At 34.5% G+C, this 27,106-nt stretch overlaps 1 protein-coding gene across 5 annotated transcripts in view; it reads right to left on the reverse strand.

Annotated features, from left to right (window-relative positions):
- The window catches only part of LOC106672595 (calpain-A), a 60,901-nt gene extending 35,909 nt beyond the window's left edge, over window positions 1-24,992 (reverse strand). For 2 of the 5 annotated variants that reach the window (XM_024228533.1, XM_024228532.1), the window contains exons 1-2: window positions 24,804-24,992; window positions 20,320-20,440 (exon numbers count right to left, since the gene is read on the reverse strand). In XM_024228533.1, the coding sequence (XP_024084301.1) occupies window positions 20,320-20,440; window positions 24,804-24,964 (282 nt within the window). In that variant the 5' untranslated portion in view covers window positions 24,965-24,992. Of the gene's footprint in view, window positions 1-4,021; window positions 4,252-11,263; window positions 11,442-13,703; window positions 13,740-20,319; window positions 20,441-24,803 lie in introns of those variants that run through there. The other 3 variants (XM_024228534.1, XM_014404137.2, XM_014404136.2) reach the window with 3 other exon arrangements.
- Between the last annotated feature and the right edge of the window lie 2,114 nt (window positions 24,993-27,106).

Raw genomic sequence — 27,106 nt, forward strand, 5'->3', positions numbered from 1 at the left:
CACACACACACACACACACACACACACACACACACACACACACACACACACACACACACACACACACACACATATATATATATATATACATGTATATATATAAACAAACAAAAAAATAAACAAATTTAACAAAGAAAACCGTCGTTTGACACGAACCTGTTCGTAAAATCATTATATAACAGGTTAATAAAAAAACGAAAGGATCTTCAGGGTCAACTGGTTCTCTTCCTGGCTCGCACTGCACGAAAAGAGTCAATTCGGTAGGTAAAACTGGATCGGTATCACACAATTTTATTATGTTAATATTTCTCCATTTCCTTATTTGGACAGTTTTATTATATTAATATTTTACTTGTTTTTAGGTTGTCTACTGGTTTAAGGCTAAGTCTCTAAATTATTACCATTTGTGGCTTTATAATAAAAAACTTAGTTTATAACATAACCATTCAGGACTTCGGGAAAAATTAATGCCAATTTTTTGAACACGAGATTTGAGATTAAAAAGATCAATGTCATGGATGGGATTCGAACCCACGGTCTTCGGAATCGTGAGTTCGAATCCCATCCGTGTCATTGCCTTATTTTATCTCAAATTTCATGTTCAAAAAATTAGTAATTACAAAACGGAACTTAAACCTATACATAAATAGTATTTGGAAAAATTTAATGTCTTTACATGCGTATTATTGCCGGCACGCTCACTTCCTTGTAAATAAACCAACAAGACAAACAATGAGGAATATACCGTAGAAATTAAACTATCGTAAAACTTTTAAACAATGATAAATTTTATGTGAAAAGAGGTTTGTACAGCGGCCTACTAACAAAACAAACAAAACCCGTACAAACGCTGAATAGAAGCTGACAGCCAATAGTGGTTGCTGATCTGAATATCAGTCGCACTTATGCAATAGTTTTAATTAACTAGAATCAAGGGAAATAACGAAATCGTATAAGTGGCTGTACAGATTCAATTGCGTAGTCGTGTTAAAATGAATTTTTTTTCAAAGGAAGGATCTTTTGTAATCAATCAATGTCATTTAGGTTTTTAAAAACTAGTTTAAACTGTAATATTTGCATATTATCTCGGATTATTAAAACAAATAAATAAACATAATTAGATCATTTCCGGCTAGACGTAAATATTTACTTAATTATTCTTTCTATGTAAGGTCTTGGTTGAGATAAAAAAGTTAAGTGTCACGAGCGGGATTCGAACCCATGACCTTCGGTTAAATACGCCGCTGCTCTACCACTTGAGCTATCGTGACTTCGATCCTCTTGGACACCAACTCTCCATCTCAACCTACAACCATTCCAATTTTCCCTCTTTTTGCCATTGCCTCAACCAAGTCCTTACATAGAAAGGTAATTAATTGAAAGAAGTAACTTGGTCAATTGACCACGAAAACGTAAACGGGTAAATATTTGCAATTATGTCAGTTTCTCAGAACGAGGCTTAAATACTGAATTACACGAGTTTCTACTCCCAAAATAAAGAGTGGCGATCAGCTGGGTCCATCGCCCCATAGAAATCCAAAAAGAAGGATTTTTAACCATATTCGTCAGTGCAAGGGCATCCAGTCTGAATCCAGCTTGCCATTCCTTGAGGATACCTCTGTTTGCCCGTTTAGACGATGTCTCGTACTCCAGTCTTTCAAATAGCTTGTCATCAACATTATTAAACGAGACGCCCCGGTAATTTTCTATCCGGTTCCTATTACCTTTCTTATAAAGTGGGAATATTATTCCATCCTTAAACATTGTTGGTACCAAACTGTTTTCAAATATTTCATTAAATAGGCCAAAGAAAACTTCAAGAAAAATTTTGCGATTTTTGCTTTTGTTTACATTTAATTCAACCATGTCACAGTGTTTATCCTAGTCTTTTAGTTCTTCATTAGCTATTTAAGGTGCGGCATACTGTATCTTGATAACTTATACCCCAGGTTCGTATAACTTTTAAAAACATTCCGTCCATTCTTCCGCTGATATTTTATCTGGAACTGATTTATTTGATTTTTTGGCCACCTTAATCTCTTTTCAAAACTCCTTGTACTTTTTAGAGATATTAATTTTGCCGACAATGTTCTTGAAGTGCTGCTTTCTTTTTTCTGTATATATTTCTTTTTAAAAAAATTTTTTAAATTTAAATGATACATGGCAACTCACACCTCAACCGGTAGGTGAAAATCTAAAAACCTGTTAAAACATGTACTTTTTGGAAGTTTTTTGGTATTTTAGATGTTTCAGTAGTTTCCGAAAGTTGTTTTACGTATTTGGTACAATTTGATTTAGTTGAAATAGTCGAATACATCAAAACCCTAACTCGTTAACACCTCAACCAGTAGTTGAAAATTTAAAAATCGGTTAAAACATCTACTTTTGGTGAGTTTTTTGGTACTTTAGATGTTTCAGTAGTTTCCGAAAGTTGTTTTACGTATTTGGTACAATTTGATTTAGTTGAAATAGTCGAATACATCAAAACCCTAACTCGTTAACACCTCAACCAGTAGTTGAAAATTTAAAAATAGGTTAAAACATCTACTTTTGGGGAGCTTTTGGTACTTTAGATGTTTCAGTAGTTTCTGAAAGTTTTTTTACGCATTTGGTACAACTTTTAGAGAGATAGGTACCTAAGATCCAGTTGAAATAGTAGAATACATTAAAACTCGAAACTCAAACCTGAACCAGTAGTTGAAAATTTAAAAACCGGTTAAAACATCTACTTTTTGGAAGTTTTTGGTATTCTAGATGTTTCAGTAGTTTCCGAAAGTTTTTTTACGCATTTGGTACAATTTTTGGAGAGATAGGTATCTGAGATCTAGTTGAAATAGTAGAATACATCAAGATTCGTACTCAAACCTCAACCGTAGGTGAAAATCTAAAAACCGGTTAAAACATCTACTTTTTGGAAGTTTTTTGGTACTTTAGATTTTTCAGTAGTTTCCGAAAGTTTTTTTACGTATTTGGTACAATTTTTGGAGCGATAGGTATCTGAGATCTAGTTGAAATAGTAGAATACATCATGATTCGTACTCACACCTCAACCAGTGGTTGAAAATTTAAAAACCGGTTAAAACATCCACTTTTGGGAAGTTTTTTGGTACTTTAGGTGTTTCAGTAGTTTCGGATTTTTTTAAAAAATAATTGGTACAATTTTTGAAGCAATAGGTATCTGAGATCGAGTTGAAATGGTCGAATACATCAAACCAATATTGTACTATTGGTTTACTTAAATTTCTTAAGCAATGAGATAGATTATTTACGTCCTTCATCAAATTCCCTATCAAACCATGCCAGTCTAGGAGTAGTTTCAGTCTTCGGGTTGTATTTCGCAGAATTTTTTAACAATGTTATCCAAAGCATACATTTTATTTTCTATCAAATCGTCTACCTTTATTTTATGGAGATATTCGTCCAATTCTGAAATTAAGATTAAAATGTATCTCGTCATATTAATTTTGGTAAGAGAGGTAAAACATTTTCTTTTTCGATTCGATTTCACCCTCAAATGTTTATATTTTAAAAAAAGGGGGAAAAGTTAAAAAGAACTAACAGTTAATACAATCCCAATGAAAATTCTGGTTTTGGCGATAGCGAATATCTTCTAGGTAGAACAGGTATTTTTGCCACAAGGTCAGTGATTTCAACGAAGCACATAAGCACGAAATACATAAACAATGCAAGCGGGACGCAATTCAGTATTATTTCCCGTACACGTGTTCGCCTTACTTCCATTTGCCTGACTAAACATTACTGGCCTAGATGCTTCTGAAACGATTGTTTATAAGATTGTAATTAAACAACACTTCTGTCAAGTGTAAAAACGAACTAGAATCATAGTTCAGATTTATTTTTGTAGTATTAGTTTACTGTAAAAAAAAACAGGTTTTGTATGACGAGTACTATTTAACAAATGGTACTTAACTGGTAGTTAACGGCCAAAGGACCGAAGTACACATAAAACTTTGTTCTAAAATTATCAAATAAGCTGGAATGATTGATATGTCTCACTAACCACTTTGACAGCGGTGTGCCTGGGCGGAAGAGTTTTTTTAAACTTGGAAGCCGCCCTTATGAAGGTGTCTGCTGAAAGATTCCCTGCTGCCAGGTCCTTCAACGCCTCCCCGATCCCGTTGACGATCGACGCACCGAAATCACCATCCATCACTGTGACAATGTTAGAACTATACCCAGATAGAAGGACTATCTGTCACTGATGTCTGAACTATGCTGGCCGACGGGAGACTCGGCAGAACCCGTGCCTCCCACTTCTTCATCGGCAATGGTAAACAACGAAGGATGAAGGACGCAGTCGCTATCTCTCTTCCACGTCTTTAACTAGACTCGTCCACCACGTACTCGGTATTTGGCATAGTTCTTTCCATTCCAAATACAAAATAGAAAAACAATAATTTGAAGAATTATTAAAAATTAATTGAAACGTATTGCTTTTAGATTTTTCTACAATTTTTGAGCTATAATTTAAATTGAACAGCAATCAACTGACACTAAAACCCATCCTATTCTTTACAGTCCTATAGTTGCTTTTGAACAACATATGTTTTTTTGTTTGCAATGATAGGTTCTTTAGGCATTGCCACCCCCTTTATGCTCTTTTATATTTCCTTATAAACACATCTCTGATCAATGTAGGGTTCCAATCTCGTAGAGGTCATTAGACAGGTGAAAAAAGAAGACTAATTGCGGGATTCGCTGAGCTTGCGGCACCTTATAGTGCAATCATCAGGGCCTATTTTATTACAAATTAAAATAAATACGAAGTAACACAATTAAAAATTAATGTAATAAAATACATACTTTCCCAAGAATGAAGAAAAACGATTAATATGGAAAACAATTGTAAAAGCGTTTTGGGTTCGTTTTTTCACCTGTCTAATGACCTCTACGAAGATTGGAACCCTACATAGATTATCTGCAGGTCGATCAACAAACATCATAACGTCTTTGATCGCTAAAGGGCGGATAACGAGCCGCCATTTTGTTAAATAGCGAACTTGCTTTTTATGCAAGGTGATTGACTCGTACGACAAAGTCCGTCAAGTAGTTTCTATACTCCGCAACAAACAAAAAGTTCTTATGAAGGTTTTCGTCATAAATCTACTCGTAGCTCTTGACCTATTCATTTTTTGGGAATCCCACAAAAAAGAAAATGGCAAGCTTGTAGGACTTTCAATTCAATTATTCAATACAAAAACAAATACTAATCTTTCAAAAAATGCTAAATTTAAAATGAGTAAAAAACTAAATTTGCAACCTCGTTGGAAAAATTCACGGGGAAGGTTGGCAAATTTAATAACAACTTCACCGTTTAGTAAGCTTTCTAGCGGTATGCCTTTCTCTTTGACTAAATTGCACCAAAATGAAGAAATTTTATACCAAATGGAAAAAAGCGGTGGCTGTGTGAAAAAGGGGGAGTGGAGTAAGTGAACTTTTTGTCCTGCGCAAAATTTATTTCCCAACTTTAACATAATAAAAAAGCCCCCCCCCCAAAAAAAAAGAGATATTAAATATAGAGAAAAACCAAAGCAGAAATATTGAACCAAATACGTACAAAAAGGCATTAAACATAGCACAAAACCAAAGCAGAAAAACTGAACAAAATGTCTACACTAAACACAATCGAAAAAAAATACAGAAGTTTTAAAACCCAACATAACCATCATAACCATAATAAAAAACCACAAAAATGAAGAAAAATGAAACAAAACACGTACAAAAAGGCATTAAACATAGCAAAAACCAAAGCAGAAAAATTGAACAAAATATTTACACTAAACAAAGTTGAAACAAAAAAAAAGAACAATACAGAAGTTTTAAAACCCAATTTAACCACAATAGAAAAGCACGAAAATAAAGAAAAATGAAACAAAATACATCAAAAATAACGAAAAACCAAAGCAGAAAAATTGAACAAAATATCAACAATAAACACATTTAAAAATACAGACTTTTAAAACTCAACTTAACCATAATAAATTAGCACGAAAATAAAGAAAAATGAAACAAAACACATCAAAAATAGCGAATAGCCAAAGCAAAAAAATTGTACACAATATTTACACTAAACAAAGACGAAACAAAAAGAACGAACATCAATACAGAAGTTTTAGAACTCAACGATAATAAAAAAAACACGAAAATAATGAAAAATGAAACAAAACACATTAAAAATAGCGAAAAGCCAAAGCAGAAAAATTGAAGAAAATATTTTCACTTAACAAAGACGAAATAAAAAAAGAACAACAATACAGAAGTTTTAAAACTCAACGATAATAAAAAGCACGAAAATAAAGAAAAATGAAACAAAACACATTAAAAATAACGAAAAAACCACAGCTCGAAAATTGAACAAAATATCACCCATAAACAAAGTTAAAAAAAATGCAGAACTTTTAAAACCCAATTTTCCCATAATAAAAAAGCACAGAAAAACCATCGTAATTTTTTTTTTTTTTTTGCTTTGGTTGTTCACAATGTTTATTGTTTTTTTTATGGGGTTGTTTTTTTTTGTGCTTTTTTATTAGGTAAAAGTTGAGAAATAAATTTTGCCCAGGACAAAAAATTAATTTCTATATTAACCCCACATTTTTTTTGTCTTGTGAAGGAAATTTAACTTAATACTTTTTTTATTTCCCTAAAAATGAATATTTGAAGAGTAGATTTATGACGGGAACCGTTTAATATCTGCGAAAGGTACGGTACCAATCATACGAACTTCTTTGTGTATAGAAGCACCGATCGAACTTTGTCTAACCAGTGGTCAATCAACATGACTTTGATGTTGCAAAAACTTTGCCAATTTAAATTCGTCATTCACTTATTATATAAACTCGTCAGTAAAAAGTAATAGGGGAAATAGGGCGAAATAAGACATTTATGGTTACTAAACTCGTTGAAAACGAGAGAACATATCGTTTTACACTTTGGAAACATTTATCACCTTGGTTCGAATTGGAAAGAACAAGAAATTTTTTTTCGCTTCGAACAAACGTTTGCACAACTTCCAAGCATTGGAAAAATCCCTTGTTACAAATTATCACCACTTTCACGGGCCGAAATTACCTTAAAATGCATTACACGAACTAGTTAAAACTGTTCTAGCACACAATAGAAGACTCGGTTCTTTTTCAAGATTTTGAACGACAAGCTTAACAGTAATTGTGAAGATTTCAACAAAATATCTCGGTTACAGATGGCTAGATATTGTATTAAGTATCCCACTAACAATCTACAATTATGTAATTACATATAGTTAATATAAAAACTTTAACCGCGGTAGCCGAGTGGTTAGCATGAGAGACTCTCACGCCGCGGTCGTGGGTTCGATTCCCACCGTCGCCTCTGGCCCTTTTTTCCCGCTAACCCCCAATTTGATCACACAAGAATTCGTACCATGGCTAAATATGCAAGATCATAAGGCCATAAAAAAAAATAAAAAATAAAAAATTTCAGTTAAGATCATACCTCAACCCAAACTTGGTGTCGGACATCCTAACCACTCGGCCACTTCGTTCCCCAGATATCTAAGTATTTAAAATAATATGGGCTTGATGGTACATTGGCATCACGAGAAGATAAAGGGCAGGCCCCAAATAAAATACTAGAAACACTTTTCTAGGTCGTAGAAATCAGTGAGGACAGGCAGACCAAAATGATTGGTAACGATGAATGTAGAGGTTCATCAACCCTCAAAACCCACAGGGAAATATCTCAAGTATAGAATTAATATTACGCAAAAACCGTCCTCATATCGGGTAACTTGCGACTCGCTCTCTATATAGAACCAAGGCGTGACATCATTCAATCAGCAGGGACATCGAGCGATCTTTCTCTGCTTTTCTTATTAAAAACCAACGAATTAAAAATTAAATAACATGAAACTATACTTACTGGTAGTTTTAGTAAAAAATTAGTTAAATAATGTACGTGAAAATATTTTTAAAAAAACACTTATGGCAGCTACACTTATGTTGCGACTCAATTTTGGAAAAAAATTTAACGCGATTTTTTAAGTGTTTCGATCTTCAACTTAACCCACATTTTACTGTAACATAGATAAATATGCACAGATTGGGATTCATTTTCAAAATGACAAAATATACAAATAATAAATATTTTATCTGAAAAAAAGTGATTCAGTGCACACAAACGAAAAGTCAGTCTAGTTTTAACAAACGACGTACATTTTTTCAATCATAATCGCTATTACAAATTTCTGATAATGCTAATCTACTCCGGCATAGGAGTGTCTATGTTTGGCCTATTTAGAAACATAGGTCAGAAATATCACATAGGTAAAAATAAAGTTGTAATATTTCTCAAGAACGACTTTTGTGGTTCTATGTAAGAGATTATGTCATAATACAATAATTACTGTACTTAACTACCTCAAGATACGTCAGTTATCACCAAAACACAAGAACGAATCAATCATTTAACCGTTGAAAAAAGGGAAAAAAAGAAATATATTACCATTCATTGTACATTAAATGCTTATATGTCATATAAAAGTCATATTTTTTATACTAACGGATATGAAATTGTTCAACTGATCGGCCTTGATGTAACATTGTTAATAATAATTTCTTTCAAGCCTTAAACGATCTGATGTGAATAGAATTTGAGCTTCAAAAGACATTCAAGAATTGCCCCTCGACCCCATTTTCTGTTTATCTAGATCGAGCAGAAAAATAACTTCAAAAGTATCACCCTCATCTTAACCGATCTCAAGATATTCGGGGATTTTAGTGTCGCTTGAAATATCAAATTAAATGCGGCTAACGTATCCTTCTAGAAAAATTAGGATCTTTGAGAGACCTGAAACGTTGTCAAATCCCATATTTTTCAGTCCAGAATTTTTTCTACTTCAATTATTAAAGTTTGTTTGTTTTATAATATGTTAAAAAATATTTGATTTTGTAAATATTTATTGATAATTTTTTAATTCTATGTGAAAATTAGATTGGACAAGTTTTAGTGTACAACTTGGGCGAAGTCGTCGAAGATCATTTCGTCCTATTGGGTTCTGTAATGAATCTGTTTTTCTTTTAATAAAGCAGTATAAATATCTTTCTCTCATGTATTGTTCACATTAGGCGACAGAAAGTACCAAGAGACCTAACTTTCCGTGAAAAAATTAACCAAATCAATCGCTCTCTATCTATTTCTCTCACTCTCTCACTCTCACACTCTTTTTTCTCCAGCATTCTCTCTTCTTTCTCTTCTCTCACTTTCTATTTCTCACTTCCACACTCTTTTTTTTCTCAAGCTCTTTTTCTTTCTCTTTTCTCGCTTTCTCTCTCTCACTCCCACACTCTTTTTTTCTTCAGCCCTCTTTATTTTTCTTCTCTCTGTCTGTCTGTCTCTCTGTCTCTCTCTCTCTCTNACACTCACTCACTCACACACACACACACACACACACACACACACACACACACACACACACACACACGCACTAATTTATGTATATATTTTCACTTTTACAGTCTACATTATTCCATTTTTACAAATGGAAAAATACCTGTAACAGTTAAAGCGAAAGTAGGGTAATCATTTGCAGATATTCAATACAAATAGGTCTAGTTTGTTCTAATTGTGAGCCTAAACAAACAGGACAATTTAAGAGTAACTTTCATGCTGTTCTCTGACTAATTGAAAATAGACTGGCGCTGTAATGAATGGATAATTTATCATCGCTTTACAAATCTGACTATCTCTGTTATCTTTCATCATTCGAGGGTAAAACAAAACATACTTTAACTGTTAGTATAGCAATTTTTTGTCTAAAAGTAAGATAATTTTTCTAATATTGTAATTAATTACAATTCTATAGAATTCCTTTCCTGCAAGTTTATAACTGCTGATAACGAGGGTTTACTGAAAAAAAAAATCATTTAAATTAGCTTTAAGCTTGCTTTAATAAACTGATGTATAGGGGTTGCCCTAAAGCAATTTCATTTCAGAAACTACTCTGTTATCAGTACGTGATAACGAGCTGTGGTTACTTTTAAAGATTATTTTTAACATTTTTGCGTTTTATTAGGGCCCGACTTCCCGTCAACACCAAACCTGAAACTAGTAACGACCGTTTAAAATTAATCACGTCCTTTCAACAATGGTGGTCTGTTTTACGTTAGCTGGACCTGTTATAAACGTCAGAATTGGATTACGTCGATCTTAATCCCGGCAGAGGTGAAAACTCTCATAAAAACAAATATTTTGGCTATTCTCTATTTAGGTGTTAACAAAGAAAAGTGGACGGGATTGCATATAACCAGGTTTCTTATGTTTACTTAAGTTTACCCTGGATTTTAGTCTGCGTGCAAGCCGTTTTACTATATTGTTTTTATTTTATTTATTATTATTTTTTTTAAGGACGAGTAATTTATTTTGGCAACAACCTCCGGCAAACAGATTCTCTATCCGTGTCTTATTACTTCTGTTAATTTTTTTAAAATTTTTGTTATTATGTACATACATTTATCAATAAAGGTATGTCTATCTACATATATAACTTACATTTTTCCAAATAGTTCAATAATTTTAAAATTAGTATGCTAATAAAGTTATTTTACTTATTGCGGTTAAGTGTAATAGCTATGTGAGAAGGTCATCTTTATTGATGTTACGTCTGAACGTATTCAAAGCCTATTAATCTAATTCTCTAGACTTATATTTCTACAAACATTGTTTGAGTAGTAAATTTACGATTGTAGTTTTTTTTAAGATATCAAGGATTAACTATTTTAATTATAAAAGCGTTACTCCATAAATATAATGAATAATGAAACTATTCCTTGTTCTACGAGTTTTTATTGAACAAAAACAGGACTGACATTTTCTTGGGTAGAACTGCCACCCCTTATACTTAACGATTTAGTAATTAAAGGGCTATGGATTGCTTGGTTTACTGATTTAAAAGAAGAATAAGTTTTTTGTAAAAACTTTCTAGTTATTAGTCAGTTCTAGTTATTATTAGTTAACTAACAAATCGATTTTTGATGTTGTGTAAATATTGAATTCATAATTTTGACAAATAAGAAAAAAATCTAAATTTATATTCGATGTAAATCTATTTGTGAAGCGAATAATATTGACTAACTTTGATTAAAAAGTCCGCGTCGTGTAGTGGTCCTTGTGAGGTCAATAAGTCCCATTGAAATTTCGAGTATCATTTGTCCTAGACAATCTCAAGTTTGATAACGTTGTGGGGTAATCCGATTTAAATTGAACAGACCTCCAATACCGAAGCGAGTGACAGTCGGTGAGGGTCCTCGTTAGCGATGTGCGACCACCCGTTGGTCGACCTGTCGCCGTACATGTCACTTCATCAGCGGTGTACCTAGCTGGAAGAACTGGGCTGGAACCGGCCGAGGCAGTTGCCTCATTGGAAGCGACAGTGATACTGGCGTTGGTCGGTTGATTGCGATGGAGGCCTCTAAAAGCTGGAGGAGGGTCGAACGACACACTGGGACAGATTCGAACGGATAAAACGTCCGCCTTATCTCGTCGTGTTGCGACAATGAACTCATCAAAAAAAATAACGTTTTTGTTCTTTTTAACAACGTTTTTAATTACTTCGTCATTATTATTTAAACGCAGAAAAAATATTTCTATTATACATTTTTCAAATTTATATAAGCCTTTTTATCTAGACTAACGAACCTAAATTTAGCTTTTCTGTCGTTTTATATCACTCTTTATATCAAATTAGAGTGCAAGTAGTGAACAGTTTAGGTGTGATGCTAATCAAATAATAACATAGAGTTCATCTCTGAGGTAGCTAGACTTTTGTTTGGATAGATTAAATTGTACATCTCAATAAATTCATTTAAAAAGAGAGAATGTAAAAAAATCTTCAAGCCTGTGCATTAAGTTCAAAATAAGCCCTTTAAGCCCTTATAAATAAATTCAATATTAATAAGTGTAGAGAAATATAAAATACTACGAAATATATAACATTTCATGTAGTTCGCCTTCCACAAATCGAAAACCTTTATTAATTTATTTAGAAATCGTGAGATGCGGTCTGGTGTGATGGTTTCAGAAAAACATTTTCGTTATCGTGCCAACGTTTCGATCTTTATTGAGATCATCTTCAGGGCCTGGGATTTACAAACATTGTTTACATATTACAATTACATTTTGGATGTGGAAAAGTGAAATTACACAATGCAAAATATATTTTATATATTCAATCAAAATATTGAATAAGTTGTTGTTTTTTCTCCATATGACCTCTAAAGATCTTATCACCCAAAATTAACTTGCTGCAGGTCGATAAACATACGAAACCGATTTTAATATCTAAGACCACTTTATTAATAAAAGGAAAATAGTAATCATTAGTAAGGATTGATCTTTACGTATGGTATTGGTTGAGATAAAAACGCCAGTGACGCGAGCGGAATTCGAACCTACGATCTTCGGCTAAACACGACGCTGCTCTACCACTTCAGCTATCGTGACTACTCAAGTCTCAAGAAGTCACGATAGCTCAAGTGGTAGAGCAGCGGCGTATTTAGCCGAAGATCGCGGGTTCGAATTCCGCTCGTTACACTGGCTTTTTTATCTCAACCAATACCTTACATAAAGATTAATTAATTGAAAGAAGGTCAATCGGACCACGAAATCTAACCATCCCCTAACTAATGGATTAGTAAGGATATCACCTATAATGCATCTAGGCTTTTGGTTGGATAGATTAAATTGTACAACTCAATAAATTCATTCATAAAGAGAGAATGTAAAGAAATCTTCAAACTTGTGCAATTAGTTCGTCAATGTAAATAAGTGTAGCAAAATGTAAAATATTTTGAAATATATATTATTTCGTGTAGTTCACCTTCCACAAATCGAAAAACTTTGTTATTGCTTTCAATTTGTGGTTTTTTGTATTTTTTCAATTTAAAAACAAACAGATTTTAGTGTAATGTGTATTTGTGTTAATTGGTTTTTCAATAAACAGGCTATGATGATGGTTGAATAAACCACCGAAAAGTTCGGCATAGCCTAAAAAGTTGTTTTGGCTCGATATGACCTCTAAAGAAGATCTTATCACCCAAACATAACTTGCTGCAGGTCGATAAACATCCAAAACCGATTTTTTCATCTAAGACTACTTTACTAATAAAAGAAAATAGTAAACGTAAATAGTAAGTAGTAGTAAGTTATTAGTAAGGAAATCTCAATGAAAAATCACACTACAACTCTAGTAATGTAGAGATGTAAACTTTCATTCATTCAATATTAATTAATTTAATTTAAATTTTAATTGAATTTTATTTATTAACTTTTATTTATCACTTTATTTTTGGGGGGCATTCAACAATTAAATAAATGATTTTTTATCAATTAAAATACTCCCACCGTTGTCAATAGATTTCTCCCAACGTGCTGGCAACTTTATACCCTCTGAATGGAATTTTGAGTCTTTCTTTATATATATATATATATCTTTTTCTTTCTTTTTCTTTGTTTTTAATATTTTTTATTTTAATTTTCAATGTTCAGAAACGAGTCAGTCAACGTTTTTTCCATGAATTACTCACAGATTTTAATTGAAAAAATAAAATAAAATTTGACATCCTCGATCTCTTTAACTTGGCATTACAATAATTTTTCTCTTATAATATATTTTATTGAAGCTTTATGAGGAATCTGTTTCTCGAACTTACCCGTTTTTGACATTTTTCCATCTTCTTTGGTTGGTCTGCGCGTTATTTTGCCTATCATGTCCTTAGACAAACCCAGCTCGCTGGTTCTCGAATGGGCAGACCAAGTCGATCGGAGATAATCGAGCCACAGGATAATCGCCTCCCAGGGCTAAACGAAATATCTCACCACAAAAATTATCCTCGACGTTTTGATCTAGCAGTTTCTCCTTCCTTCTTAAGTGAAAGGAGGAAACTGCTCAAGTGGAGTAGAACGACCTGCGAACAGGCTTTCCTAACGACAAGCCTAAAAATAATAACGGAAATATGAATAATAACTATGATCAGTTCGTAAGCTTCAAAAAAACAATTTTACTAAATTGTGAAATTTCTTGTTGTGGGCTGGATAATGCACCTCTAATCTGGTCTTACTGGTGAAGTTGGTCTCCTGTGCTGGCTGGTTTGGCTTGTCAAACGCTGTTGGATCTGGGTACCTGCAAGACCTTATAAAATAAACTTCACTACAAGGAAACCACGCAGATCAACATAACCGGTAACGACCAAATTACTAATTCAAAAAACCGAATATTTTTGATCGAAATTCTTATATTAATATAAACCAATCGAGATCAGAAATTCATGAATATTAATAAAATTATTTAATTATGATGGTTTGAAAAAAAAAATTCACCAAAAATAGGCATCTAGTGCTATCTAGTGATCGGATTTCGTCTTGTGAGACAGAATCCCATTCTTCAAGAGCTGTTTGAAGCTGCTCAACGCTTGTTGTAGGCGGCGAACGATGACTAACCCTTCTTCATCATATCCCATGGGATTCATGCTGAACGTACTGGCCAATTAATTGTGGTAACCCCAACATTTTCCAAGTAATGGGTGCCAGTTCGAGCTACCGAGCATTATCATGGATAGACACGAAGTTGTCCCCAATAAATGGAGCGAATGGGATCACATCTTTCAGAAGAACTTCCTCAGTTGTACCTCAGTGCAGTCAAAGTCCATTCTGTATGTTAATCAGTTCAGTACGAGCATGAACGTTCCTCCCCCCATACCAATAACTATCTTTGAAAATGCTGTGACATACATGGTACACGAAGTAAAGGGTTCTCTACACAGATCAATTTCATCTGATTACCACAAACCAAACCGCCACTCATCCGTGAAGAAAACCAATGGGGTTCAAGGCTCAAGAGTGATACTGATTTGCCACTTTTCTACTCGATACATCTTCAGTAGTCGAGAACCTGATTCGGTGCGTCTAGAAACTAGGTATTATCACGAAACCTTCTGAGCTCATCCTTACAATACGGACCGTTTGGAGTTGACTACCGATCAAGGAAATGGCGTAGTGCGGTAAGAGCAATAAAACGATATTCTCTAGCGGTCGTACAACCTGATCGATCACTACATTCTCTTCCATCGAGACCGGTGGCCTTAAAGTGTTGTAGATCATCGTGGATGGAAGAGTGCGGCACACCAAGACATGGGCTAGTAACGAACGGTAAGTCCGTCGTTGGCCAAAGCTTCTGTCCGGGGAAGATTTTTTCAACATAAAAGGAAAAATATAACTTTTTATTCTTTATTGTTTCGTTAAAGAAAGTTGGCCCTGGAAAGGATGAAATTGGCCTGATTTTCTTTATTTTTAATATAAAGAGTGTAAAAGTATTAGTAACACTATAAACGTAAACAACAAGTTATTAACGTTTTGTTTACGTTTTAAGGCAACTATTAATTTTTATACCTAGTTATTATGAAAAATAAATAAACGTGTTTTGTCTTTGATTGTATTTCATTAAATCTAAATTGCCTATGTATGTGATTTAAGTCAGATATTTAGATTCCTTTTGTTCGTATAACGGAATAAAACATTCTGATCTAGTACGTTTAAACAGTTAAAAAAATTAAATTAAACTCCGATCAACCGACAGGCATAGCCGGCCCAGGATTATCAGAGATCTTCTGAAAAATGACAGTTGGCTCCATAAGTAAAACATACATATGTGTTATGTATAAAAATACATATGTATTTGAATTGAAATGTTTACGCTCTTTAATTTTTAGGATAGGTCGAAGTCAAAATAGAATTTAAAAGATCAAAATGGACACGGCTGTCGATAAAAGACGATCAAAGTCGACACTTAATTTGTGAGAACCGGGTGATAAAGACCTAACGACTTCCAGACCTTGGACGCTTTTTTTCCCCCCTTTGAAATACCTAACCGATTATATATAATGTAGAGTTCAAATCTTCTTTAAGGTCTTTACTAGGTGAAAGAAATGCAAAAGTGTTGGGATCACCAAGCTTTCGGCAACATTATGTTGCCATCATCAGGGCCTATTTATTAAGAAAAATATACATAATTAATGTTCATTTAGAAATCGTGAGATGCGGTCTGGTGTGATGTAGGTTTCAGAAAAACATTTTCTTTATCGTGCCAACGTTTCGATCTTTATTGAGATCATCTTCANTATAATTTATATATATATATATATATAATAACATTTTTTAAAATTATATATACCTTCTACTTATTATCGACCTTTTACTGACGAAAAAGTTGAATAATTACGAATGTTCGAATGTTAATCACCCGTAGGTAAAAACAAGCCATCCTTGTGTTTATGTGTACCGATCAGACCTCTACGCATCCCGTGAACCTTGGTCGAAATGCAATTAAGAAAGAAAAAATAAACTTAATAGTGCCTTTTGTTTTAATCATAACGATAACGATCTATCCTTCATCGACAATTTTATTCCTTTATTGCCGGAATTATCAGAAATTGAATAAATCGAGGTCTTAATAAACGTATATTTGGCATTGATGAATTGATTACAGTTGTTAAGTAATAAATCTTAACACTGTTTGGCGATGTCATGCAACATGATCCGAGACAAATAACAACCTACAAATAGTGATTCTTACTTTTAAACCCCTATAAATACTTCCATTCATAAACTAGGTATATCGTACATAGATGTACTTTGGACTGACACGTTTCACTTTTTCACCAAGTCGGCATTAAATATAAGAAGCATTTTACGTATCTTAAAATATACATTAAACATAAAACATTTTAGGGGTTTGGTAGATAGGATTACCAGGTTCATTAGGTGAATTATATCAGGATGAGGAATAAAGGTGTGTTCCAAAATGCGTTAAATAAACATAAATCTTGCATATAATCCATTCTTTTCACATAACACCCAGCGTTAAAAATCAAGTAATTTAACGAACAGTTTACTTTTATTTAAAAATTAATGTTAATAAATCTTGTGATTTTGTTAGGTTTTTTTAAAAGGACATCCGAAAATAGTTAGTTGTTTCTACATGTGGGGCACACGTGTCTCGGGACTGATGCTTGTCTATTAATATTTTTTAAAAGAACCTCTCTATCCTTCCTATTAAACATAAAATATGATATATTTTATTAAATTTATAAAAATATATGAAATTTTTTGTAACATGTTGAGTCTAGAAACTTGTTACGGTTAGTATTAAAGAATCAAATTTTGTTCTATAAACTCGTTAAACTTTTTTTTTTAATTTATAAAATAATATTGAAAATCTTAGATTTGGATTTGTATAGACTCAAATCCGCACTTGTACATATATACAGTCATAATAAGGAATAATTGCGAGTCAAGAGCACGACCGGTAGATGGCCCTCAGAGAATCTGAGCAGGAGACGAGGGATCGTCCTCACCCGACTGAGGATTGGCCATACGCGGTTGACACATGGGCACCTACTTTTGGCCCAAAGCCCGCGCAGGTGCCCCTTATGCAGAGAAAGGTTGCTCGATGTGTCCCACATAATAGAGGCGTGTCATCCCTTGGCTCCATACAGAGAGCGTGTAGGCATGCCGCCGGACTTAAGAAGAGTTTTCGAACACGGTAGCGAGATTCAGTCCCCTGTTCCGCTTTTTAGGGGAAATTGTTTTTTTTTTATTGTATATAGTATGTCTTATGTGTTGTGTGTCTATATGTTTTGTCTGAGTGCATGTATTTATTAGCGTGAATGGCGAGGGGTGAGGGTGAAATATAACGTCATCATCACCCCTCGAACGATGAGAGCGTAAGAGTGTGTGTTTGGGGTCGATAGCGGAATATTTATAAAAGTACTCCATCGACCCCAATCTAGATTAGTTTGAATATAGGGTCGGTGGAGGAATATCAATTACTCCACCGACCAAACGGAATGAGTGTATTGTATGGATGTATTTATTTGTATGAATGTAGTGTTTGAAAGGGTAAATAGAATATAGACATAGTTGGGGGCTGAAATGACCTAGATGTCGGAAGCCCCAGTTAAAAAAATTAAAAAATTCTGCAAGGAGGCAGAAGAGACACCAACACATTTACTAAAAAACTGCGGAGCTACACTAGCCCGCAGGAGGAAATGTTTTGGGATGTATAATGTGACCATAGAAGAGCTTCAACCACTGAAACCGGGCCTATTAATCAAGTTTCCTGATGAAATAGGACTCACCGATGTGCTTTAGGCTTACATTGTATTTAGGGATACAACAGCTCTTAAAGGGCGCAGTATACTATACCCTGAAATTACATCTACATGTATCGAGTTGAGCCTATTCGCTTCTAGTAGTCCACCGGCAATTCGAGCTTTTTCTGTTTACAGTAAACAGTGACAACAGCCAGGTCTAGTCAGCACCCTACGCATGCAGTTACATACAAATAATGTATACAAACCTAGTCACCCTCCATTCATTGTAAATACATGCCATTCACTCAATTTGGACGGCAGAGTTCTCGATATTGCTCCATCACCCTTTACACATATTATATGACTAACCTAATTGAGGGTCAATGGTGTACTCAAATTACGCCATTGACCGTCTCACACTAATCATTTACGCTAATAAATGCATTCACTCCTCACAAGCTATAAGGTATAATTACTATATTTTGTCTTACCCAACCCTGTTTCCTTCAATAATCGGGGGTCCCTGATAGTCGCAGCTCTCATGTACATACAGTTCATTCAGTTAGGTTGGTGGAGTATTCGATATTCCTCCCTTTACACATATTATATAATTAATCTAATTGAGGGTCAATGAGGTGCTTAATACTCTACCATCGTCATCTGTCACTACACTCACGCCAATAAATACACTCAATCTCAGTACCCGACATATAAACAAAAAATGAGATAAAATAAATACAATAAAACAGTCTCGTTTCCTCAGAAAGTCGGAACAGGGGACCGAATATTTGCTACCAACGATAATCTCATATCGGGTGGCATTCCTACACGCTCTCTATATGGAGCCAAAGAATGATACTATTCAATTAATATTTAATTAATTGGCACACATTGAGCAATCTTTCTTATCTTCTTCAAAAGTAAGTGCCGTGCGTCAACCTCTCATGGCCTTTCTTAATCCGGTGAGAATGTTCTCTCTTTTACGATTCTGCGCTACTCCTCCGATCCCATTCACCGACGCTGCCATTTCCTTTTATAATTTTTTAAAATTGCTTTTTTACCGTCAGAGGGCCGGATCACAGTGGTCAGGTCCCGGAAGTTGGACTTCCGAATTTAATCATCGGCTAATGCTCGTTCTTCAAGTTAATTTTATATTGGTTTTGTGAATTTTTGATTCTAGGAAGATAACTTAATGGCATTTATTGTTTATTTTTGTTTATAGATAGTTATCTCAATCCGCACATTTACGCTAATAAATACATTCACTCTACACCTGCTAGGTATCATTATTATATTTAATAAAACAACCCTGTATCCTCCAAGAATCGGAACAGGGGACCCAGATACTCGCTGCTCCTAGCACGATTTTCATATCGGGAGGCATTCCTGCACGCTCTCTATATGGAACAAAGAAATTGCACCCTACAATTAGGCGGGGCACATTGATCAACCTTTCTCAATATGACGAACTCATACCATAGTTGTTAATGCTTTCACAGAATACTGAATTAATTTCTTGTTAAAAGTTTGAAAGGATGGTCGTACAGGGTATTGTACCAATAAAAAGATGGTAATGGTTTAATGATATGTAATAATAAAAAAACAGTTTTTGTGCTTCATAACGGCTAAAATCAAACAATCCCAAAACGGGATACATTTGATGTGTAAGCAAAAGGCAAACTAAGAAATTCAGTCAAAAGTGTATACTAAATATAGTCCCACTATGCTTAGTAATGGGGCGTTTTTAAATAACCTTAGAATAATAATCGCTTTTAAACGGTTAACTTTCTTTTGAAGTGGAAAAATGTGAATGAAATATTTTCAATTTCTTATCGGCAGAGTACGTCAAAAGCTTAAATAAAAATCAGTCAGTTTTTATTTCCTTGTCCTTATTTGTCAAAAAATATATACATATGTATTTACATATATACATATTTTATGTTAATATAATTACAATTATAGTATTATAACATGATAATTTTTCTGTTATCAAATTCATCACATTATTTATGTTGGGAAAGTTCTGTTTCCATTTGTTTTGAGACACGTAAAGCCAAAACAAAGGGCACGCCCAGTCGTGACTCACGTTGACAATTTACTTAATTGAATTTCTGTATAAAATAAGATCGTCTCTTTCGATTTGAATTTCAATTATTTCAAATAAAATAGGGCTACTCACACGGAAGGTGGATCGTGAAGGATCGAAGGTATTTTGGTTTCCTTTAAGGACTCGATTCGAGAATTTGTAAGAACCGCGTAAATTTGGTCTTGGGAAATGTGGAAAACCGTCAGCCTGTCTCCTGAAAATAGAGATGTCAGTTTAATAGAAATAAATTTGAAAGAAACTATGCATACATGAAATAAAACACACTTGATTCTTAAATATCCTGAAATCTAGTCCTTTCCTTTATGAAACTGAACAACTATATGCTTACATATACACTATACAGATGCACAATAATTATATATAATATTTACAATATTTAAAATGAGGAAACACCCCCGTTTTACTTAACAATCGAAACAGGGGGCGCAACAACTCAATCTCGTGCCTTTATGTCGGGTGCCATGCCTACTCGCTCCCTCTAAGGGGCCAAGGCCCGGCACACCTCGACCAAGTGTGACACACAACCTTTCTCTGCAAGCGGGACACTTACGTAGCAAAAAACGCAGGTGTCAGTCGGGTATGGCCTAACTTCAAACGGGCAAGCGATCCTTTCCTTGCGGGACCTTCGAAGGGCCATGCTTTAATGAAGTTAATTCCCTCAATTTTTTGTCTTAGTCGCAAATTATAAATTTATGACCGTATAAAAATCCATATCTCATTTAGTCGACTAGTAATAATTATCAATGATTGTTAGCAACAAAGCTTTTTACCCTAAATGATTAGCATTGATTCACTTTATGGATTTGTATTCTAAGTTTAAACATACCTGAAACGGAAATTTGGTTAAAATGAATCGAATAAAGTAATGTGTGGTGATTAGTCGATGATTGTTCAGAAATCGTGAGATTCGGTCTGGTGTGATGTAGGTTTCAGAAAAACATTTTCTTTGTCGTGCCAACGTTTCGATCTTTATTGAGACCATCTTCAGGGCCTGGGATTTACAAACATTGTTTAAATTTAACAAGTACATGTAGGATGTGGAAAAAAGTGAATTTATACAATGCAAAAAATAGTTTTTTATATTCAATCAAAGTATAAAGTATTCTACTCACTCAAAGTGTTTGTGTTTAAAACTGTTTTTCTGAAACCTACACCACACCGGACCACATCTCACGATTTCCGAATAATCATCGAATAAAGTAAGGTTTCCTATCTTGAGAAGCATTGAAAGGAAATAAATTAAAGCACTTGAGGTCTGAACAAAGGCAAACATTCGCATCCTTTACGATAATTTATTTGCATTAAAAAAAATTATTTATAATTATTTAAAAGTTGAAAAACTGTGGTTTGGAACCCACAATATTGCTAGCTAGTAAGTACTATTTCTGTTCTTTTTTTATGACGATATCAGTTTTCCCTATTATTTATTTATATTATTGAAATTTACTAGGATTTTTTTTTTAATCTGAAAAATCCCTCTTTTGACTAGTTCCAGGTCCCAAAATTCTTTGACATTTCAGCCTCTTCGCACTACCCTTGAGTTTTTTATTATTTCAGAATTTTGATAGTGCAATTCAACCATTATTAACGTTAATAGTGATTCGTTAAAACAGGAAGCTCCAATGTATAAAATTTTGTTAACGAAACAAGAACGATTTTCAAAAATGTCATCCTCACCCGATTAAGCATACGCCGTGCGAGCTTGACACACCGGCACAAACTTTTAGGCCAAAGCCCGCGTATGTCTCCAGCATGGACTGAAAGGTGCTCGATGTGTCCCACCTAGTTGAGGGGTGCAATGGGTCCATATAGAGAGCGCGTAGGAATGCCAAACGATGTGAGAATTGTGCTAGAGCACGGTATCGAATATGTAGGAAACAGTGTTGTTTTATTGCATATAGATTTGTGTCCCCAGTGTGTGCTGAGGTTAAGTGTATTTATTAGCGTGAATGTGTAGCAGGAATATTGAAACATCCACCCTCAAGTTTATTTGTATAATAGGTGTAAAGGGTGATGGTGGAATATCAGCTACTCGACTACTCTGAATGACCGGTATTTAAATAGGAAAGAATGTATTTAAGAAAGAATGAGAGTGTAAGTGAATTCGGACCTAGGTATTGCATGAATTTGACCTAGCTGTTGATAGCACCCAGAACCCAACCTCGGAGGGCTGGACGGTTCTGGGTGATCTCAGCTGGGTGATTCTCGAGGGGTGACGGTAATCTATAGTGAACTACAAAAATTGGAATCGCCTGCGGACTGCGAGAAGTGATAGGCTCAACTTTGAACATGTGTATATATTAGATTTGAGCTTATATTATCCAAAATTATTTCAGGTGTACACAAATGACAATTTTTATTATAACATTATTTTATCACAAACAACATAAACTAAACAACTTTATGAATTCAAACTTTGAAGTATCTATATACAGGGGTCTTGATCTGCAATTGGAGTAATCCATGAGTTTTCAATATTTTTTAAAAAACAGCCCTCATTTTGAAGTAATTTAAATATTAAATAAATACATATATACGAATATATAAATATATATTGATGATAAATCGTATTTATAGGTATATATTGGTAAAATCGAACCTAATAACAAATAGGGCGAGGGCCAATAAAGATATGGCCTAAATTCGACTCCTATGTATTTCGTGAAGTGTAGGAAATCAGGGCAAACCCAACTCTAATTCAGGCACACATTTCTTTTGGCACGTGTGAATTTTCCTGAAAACCAAACTCTCATTGACTGTTTAATTGGTGGTTTCTAAAGAGAAATGTGTCAAGCTCGTTATAGTAAACAGAATCAGAATAATAACTGGCCAATGGTCGTTTTTATTGCCACGCGACGTAAATTAGCTAATCACCAGAGTGATAATTTTAATAGGCATTAGGTTCATGAACATGTAACTATGTTATGTACGAATGAAACAAATGTTAACTTGGTTTTGTTTACTATATTAGTCGATTTTAAAGGTTAATGGCGTTCCATTAACTATTATTTTCAAAATTTTCACAAATTGTCGATTTTTTATTTAAATTTTTTAAATATCTATATTTTCTTTGACTGCTTAAGTTATTTTCAATTGTTACCTCTGCAAAATTTAATATTTTGCGTTATTTCACTACTTTCATGGTCCGCTTGGCCAATTAATACTTGACAATTAATTAAGGTTTTTAGTTGAGATGAAAAAAAGCTAATGGCACGAGCGGGATTCGAACCCACGATCTTCGGCTAGATACGCCGCTGCTCTACCACTTGAGCTATCGTGACCTCGATCCCCTCGGACATCAACTTCCTATCTCAACCCCATTTTGCGTTATGTACAATTCCCAAATTCAAAATATAAAACTAGTTTTATCAAGTTTTTTTTACATTGACCTGTTGTCTTCGAATTTATTTATGTAGTCAATAGATCTTTCATTATGTTCAATAATTACAAACAAATGAGGTTTCCATTTAGATTTTATGACTACACAAGCCATATTTTGCATGTTTATTTTTTAAATAATAATTACAATTTACAATCACTCTGTTAATCTGCATTATCTGTTTTTATTGCACCTGAGGCTTATTTGTTTTCTCTAAACGGTGTTAAACTTCGTGTTCTTCAATTTATCGGTTAAAATACTTCATCATTTTTGGAAAACGAAAGTGGTCCAAATCTGTGCACTATGACAACGTGGCGCAGGTTTTTTCGGCTTTTCTTTTCTAAGTAACACGTTTCTAAGTCTACGCTAAAGGCAACTTTTAATGAATTACATGGCTCTCTTCAAATTGTTATGTTGAATCACTCCTTCTGTTTCAATTATCAAGGATTTCGAACGATGTGATCGTTTTTTTCCTTCAAGATATGCTCTGTTTTTCTATTCGAACCAGAGATGGCAAATCTGAAAGTGAATAACAACTGAAGAAGACACATCGCTGACCGAAATATATCGACTTGAAGGCTAACTGCGACCGTTACTTGATTTTGATCAGCCTATTAAATGCTCATCCTGTCTCCATGCCAGGCGAGACATTTTGAAGAGAAGTAATTAACCCAAAACCTTTGCTGTCTGGTGGTAAATAAAAATAAATAAATATGGCGGTACACAACAACCTGATGATATCTTGGGTACCATGACACAAATTTTGGATAACGAAATGGCAGACAGACTGCCTAGAGCAGGATCTGCAAGACCATATAAAAAGGCGTTGAGTCTATTCTTGCGATAACAAAAACATACACAAACAACAAAAAGATTAAAAAAAGGATAAGTAGATCAACTTTCGAGGTGCGAGACACAGTAAGCTTATGCTAAAACAACCTTCACAAAGATTGGCAAACTCACTGCTACAGTTAGAGAAGTGAAAGAACTGAAAAAACATCTACACAACATGTATTGAATGGTGGTGACCCCAGTTGGTTATGAGGAAGAAGAAACTAGTTACTTAGTTATAACTGATTTTTTTTTCTTTGCAAAAAAGACTTTAAATGTAAAATCAAATTCGACCTTTTTTAAAAACTAAATATAATTGAAATTTGAATTTAATAGAATCACTCACCCGAAATTGGACAAATTTCCTATACCAGGTATGTTTGGCAAATTCGGCAGATTGGGGAAATTAGGGAAATTTGAATAAAAGCCGCCTCCTCCTCCACCTCCGCCTCCGCCCCTGTTGCCTAAAGCATCTGATACTTGGTTGTAGAAATAATTGAAAGCCATCCTTTCTGCATGCTACTCTGGCCGAGACTGAGGGCGAACGGGAAAGAAGGCAGTAAGGCAGTAAGCCTACAGTCTGCACTATATTTGACGTTGGCTCGCTCCCCGAAACACGTCACTTAATTGCTTCAAAAGTCGTAACTCCGGTTGACTTACAGCCGGATCACTTCGTCAAAAGTGAATACATACAATCGTTGTGTCAATAAATAACGGAAGTTTGTAAACTTTGAAGCCCAGAGAAATGATTGCTCGTCATGCTTCGAGTATCTACTTACACACTATTGTAGCACCAAAATAATACATAATTCACAGCTTAAGTATGCATTTAGTAGTGCCAATTTTTATTTTTTCATTACCATTTTATTTAAATGATAGTCAGTAATACATTTTAGTAGTATGGTCTTGTATATTTAAAACTTTTACCAATAATTTGTTGAAGACGTGAAGAGCGGTCAAGAATATGATAGTTTAGAAAAACCCTTTTTCATTCTTTTTAACAACGTTTCGACGTGTATTCGGGTCATCTTCAGGAGTAAATTACCCTGAATGACCTTGAATTTGTGCTGAGCTGACGTTCCATGTTGAAAAGCCGATGAGCCACGTTTCTCAAAGTTTTCCTTTTGTTGTTTTTCTTACGGTTAGCTATCTTGTGCAATACCAATGCATTTTACCAGCTTCATCAAGCATTAATTACAACTAGAAGACGCTTCGGCATACTTTCTACGAGTCTGGAAATGTCTCGTTGCTAGAGGTTATAGCCCATTCTTCACGAAGCGTCCTTTCAAGATTGTGGCGTGTATCAGGATGTGACGGACGTTCTGTTATTCGTCTTTTGAGTAATCCCATAAATGTTCGATAAGGTTCAAGTCTGGAGAACGGGCTGGCTAGGCTAAGACCATAATGTTGTGCTATTGAAGGTGCGTTTGTACTAAGCGAGCGACATGTGAACGGGTATCATCGTTTATTTGGATAGGATTGTCGGTGATTTAATCGAGGATAGGCAACGCGTGATGTTCCAAAACTCCATCCACATAGCGAGTGGTCGTCAAAGACCCTCCACGAACAACAACTAACTCTGTGCGACTCTCCATTGAAATTCCCACCCACATCATCAGTTAGCTATGTTGAAAAGGTTAGCTCTGGGGAAAAATGCAGGCTTCGTACCTTTCATTTCGCCTTCTCCACACATCTGGAGATCGTAGAGCAAATCTACACTGATCTGTAAAAAGTACAGCAGACCAATTGTCTAAAGACCAACAGCTGTGTTCTCGATCAAATGCCAGCCGTGAAACTCTATGTTTTCTGGTCAATTCTGGTCCTTTTACGGGGCAAAAAGCCACATGTACATACTTATTTAATCTTCTTCGAGCAGTAAGTTCAGACATTTGGTCACCTCGAACTTCCTAGAGCTGATGAATCGCTCGAACAACAGTAAGGTGCCGGTTTTGCAAAATTCTCAAAGTCAAAAAACGTTAAAATCCTGTGGTTCTGTTACCCTAGGGCGTCTAGAACCAGACCTCCTATGGTAAGATTCAGTGTCTCAAAAACGTCTCGCAGAGTTTCGTAAGGAACTCCGATGGCAATAGCCGCAAATCTGATGGTACATCCATCATCTAAAAGTGCCACACAACGCACAACATGGCATTTTTAAGTTTGAAAATTGAAATTAAGAAAACAAAGATGAAAACTAAACAGTTTATTGCTTCAGAATTCTGAACTGAACAAATATTTTAAATTCCGTAAAAAGAAGGCAGAAAAATCCTTTGTCCATGTTTTGGATTAAGGATTGTGTGTTTACCTCTGATTGATATTCCCAATTTAAAATATAGCATAAACAAATATTTATTGGTAAAAAACAAATTAAGGGCAGAATTTTGTTTTATCGAAAAAAAAATCAATTGGGTGGAATTTTTTGCCCGTCAATGTATAATCGAGTAAGGTTACTCATCACCCCTGTTACTACGGAAGATTAATTAATTAATCTAAAATTCTCGTTCTGTTGTGAGCAAGCACAGGAATTTTAGTGGTGATTTTTAGTCATGACAGATTTCAGTCAGTGACGTTTTCAGTGACGTTGGATGAACCCACCTGTGATAAGCAAAGAATTTACGCGCGCTCTTCACACGAACCTATAAACCTTTATTC

Source organism: Cimex lectularius, unplaced genomic scaffold, assembly GCF_000648675.2.
Source record: "Cimex lectularius strain Harlan isolate CLEC.00 unplaced genomic scaffold, Clec_2.1 scaffold139, whole genome shotgun sequence".
In the NCBI taxonomy this organism is placed as follows: domain Eukaryota; kingdom Metazoa; phylum Arthropoda; class Insecta; order Hemiptera; family Cimicidae; genus Cimex; species Cimex lectularius.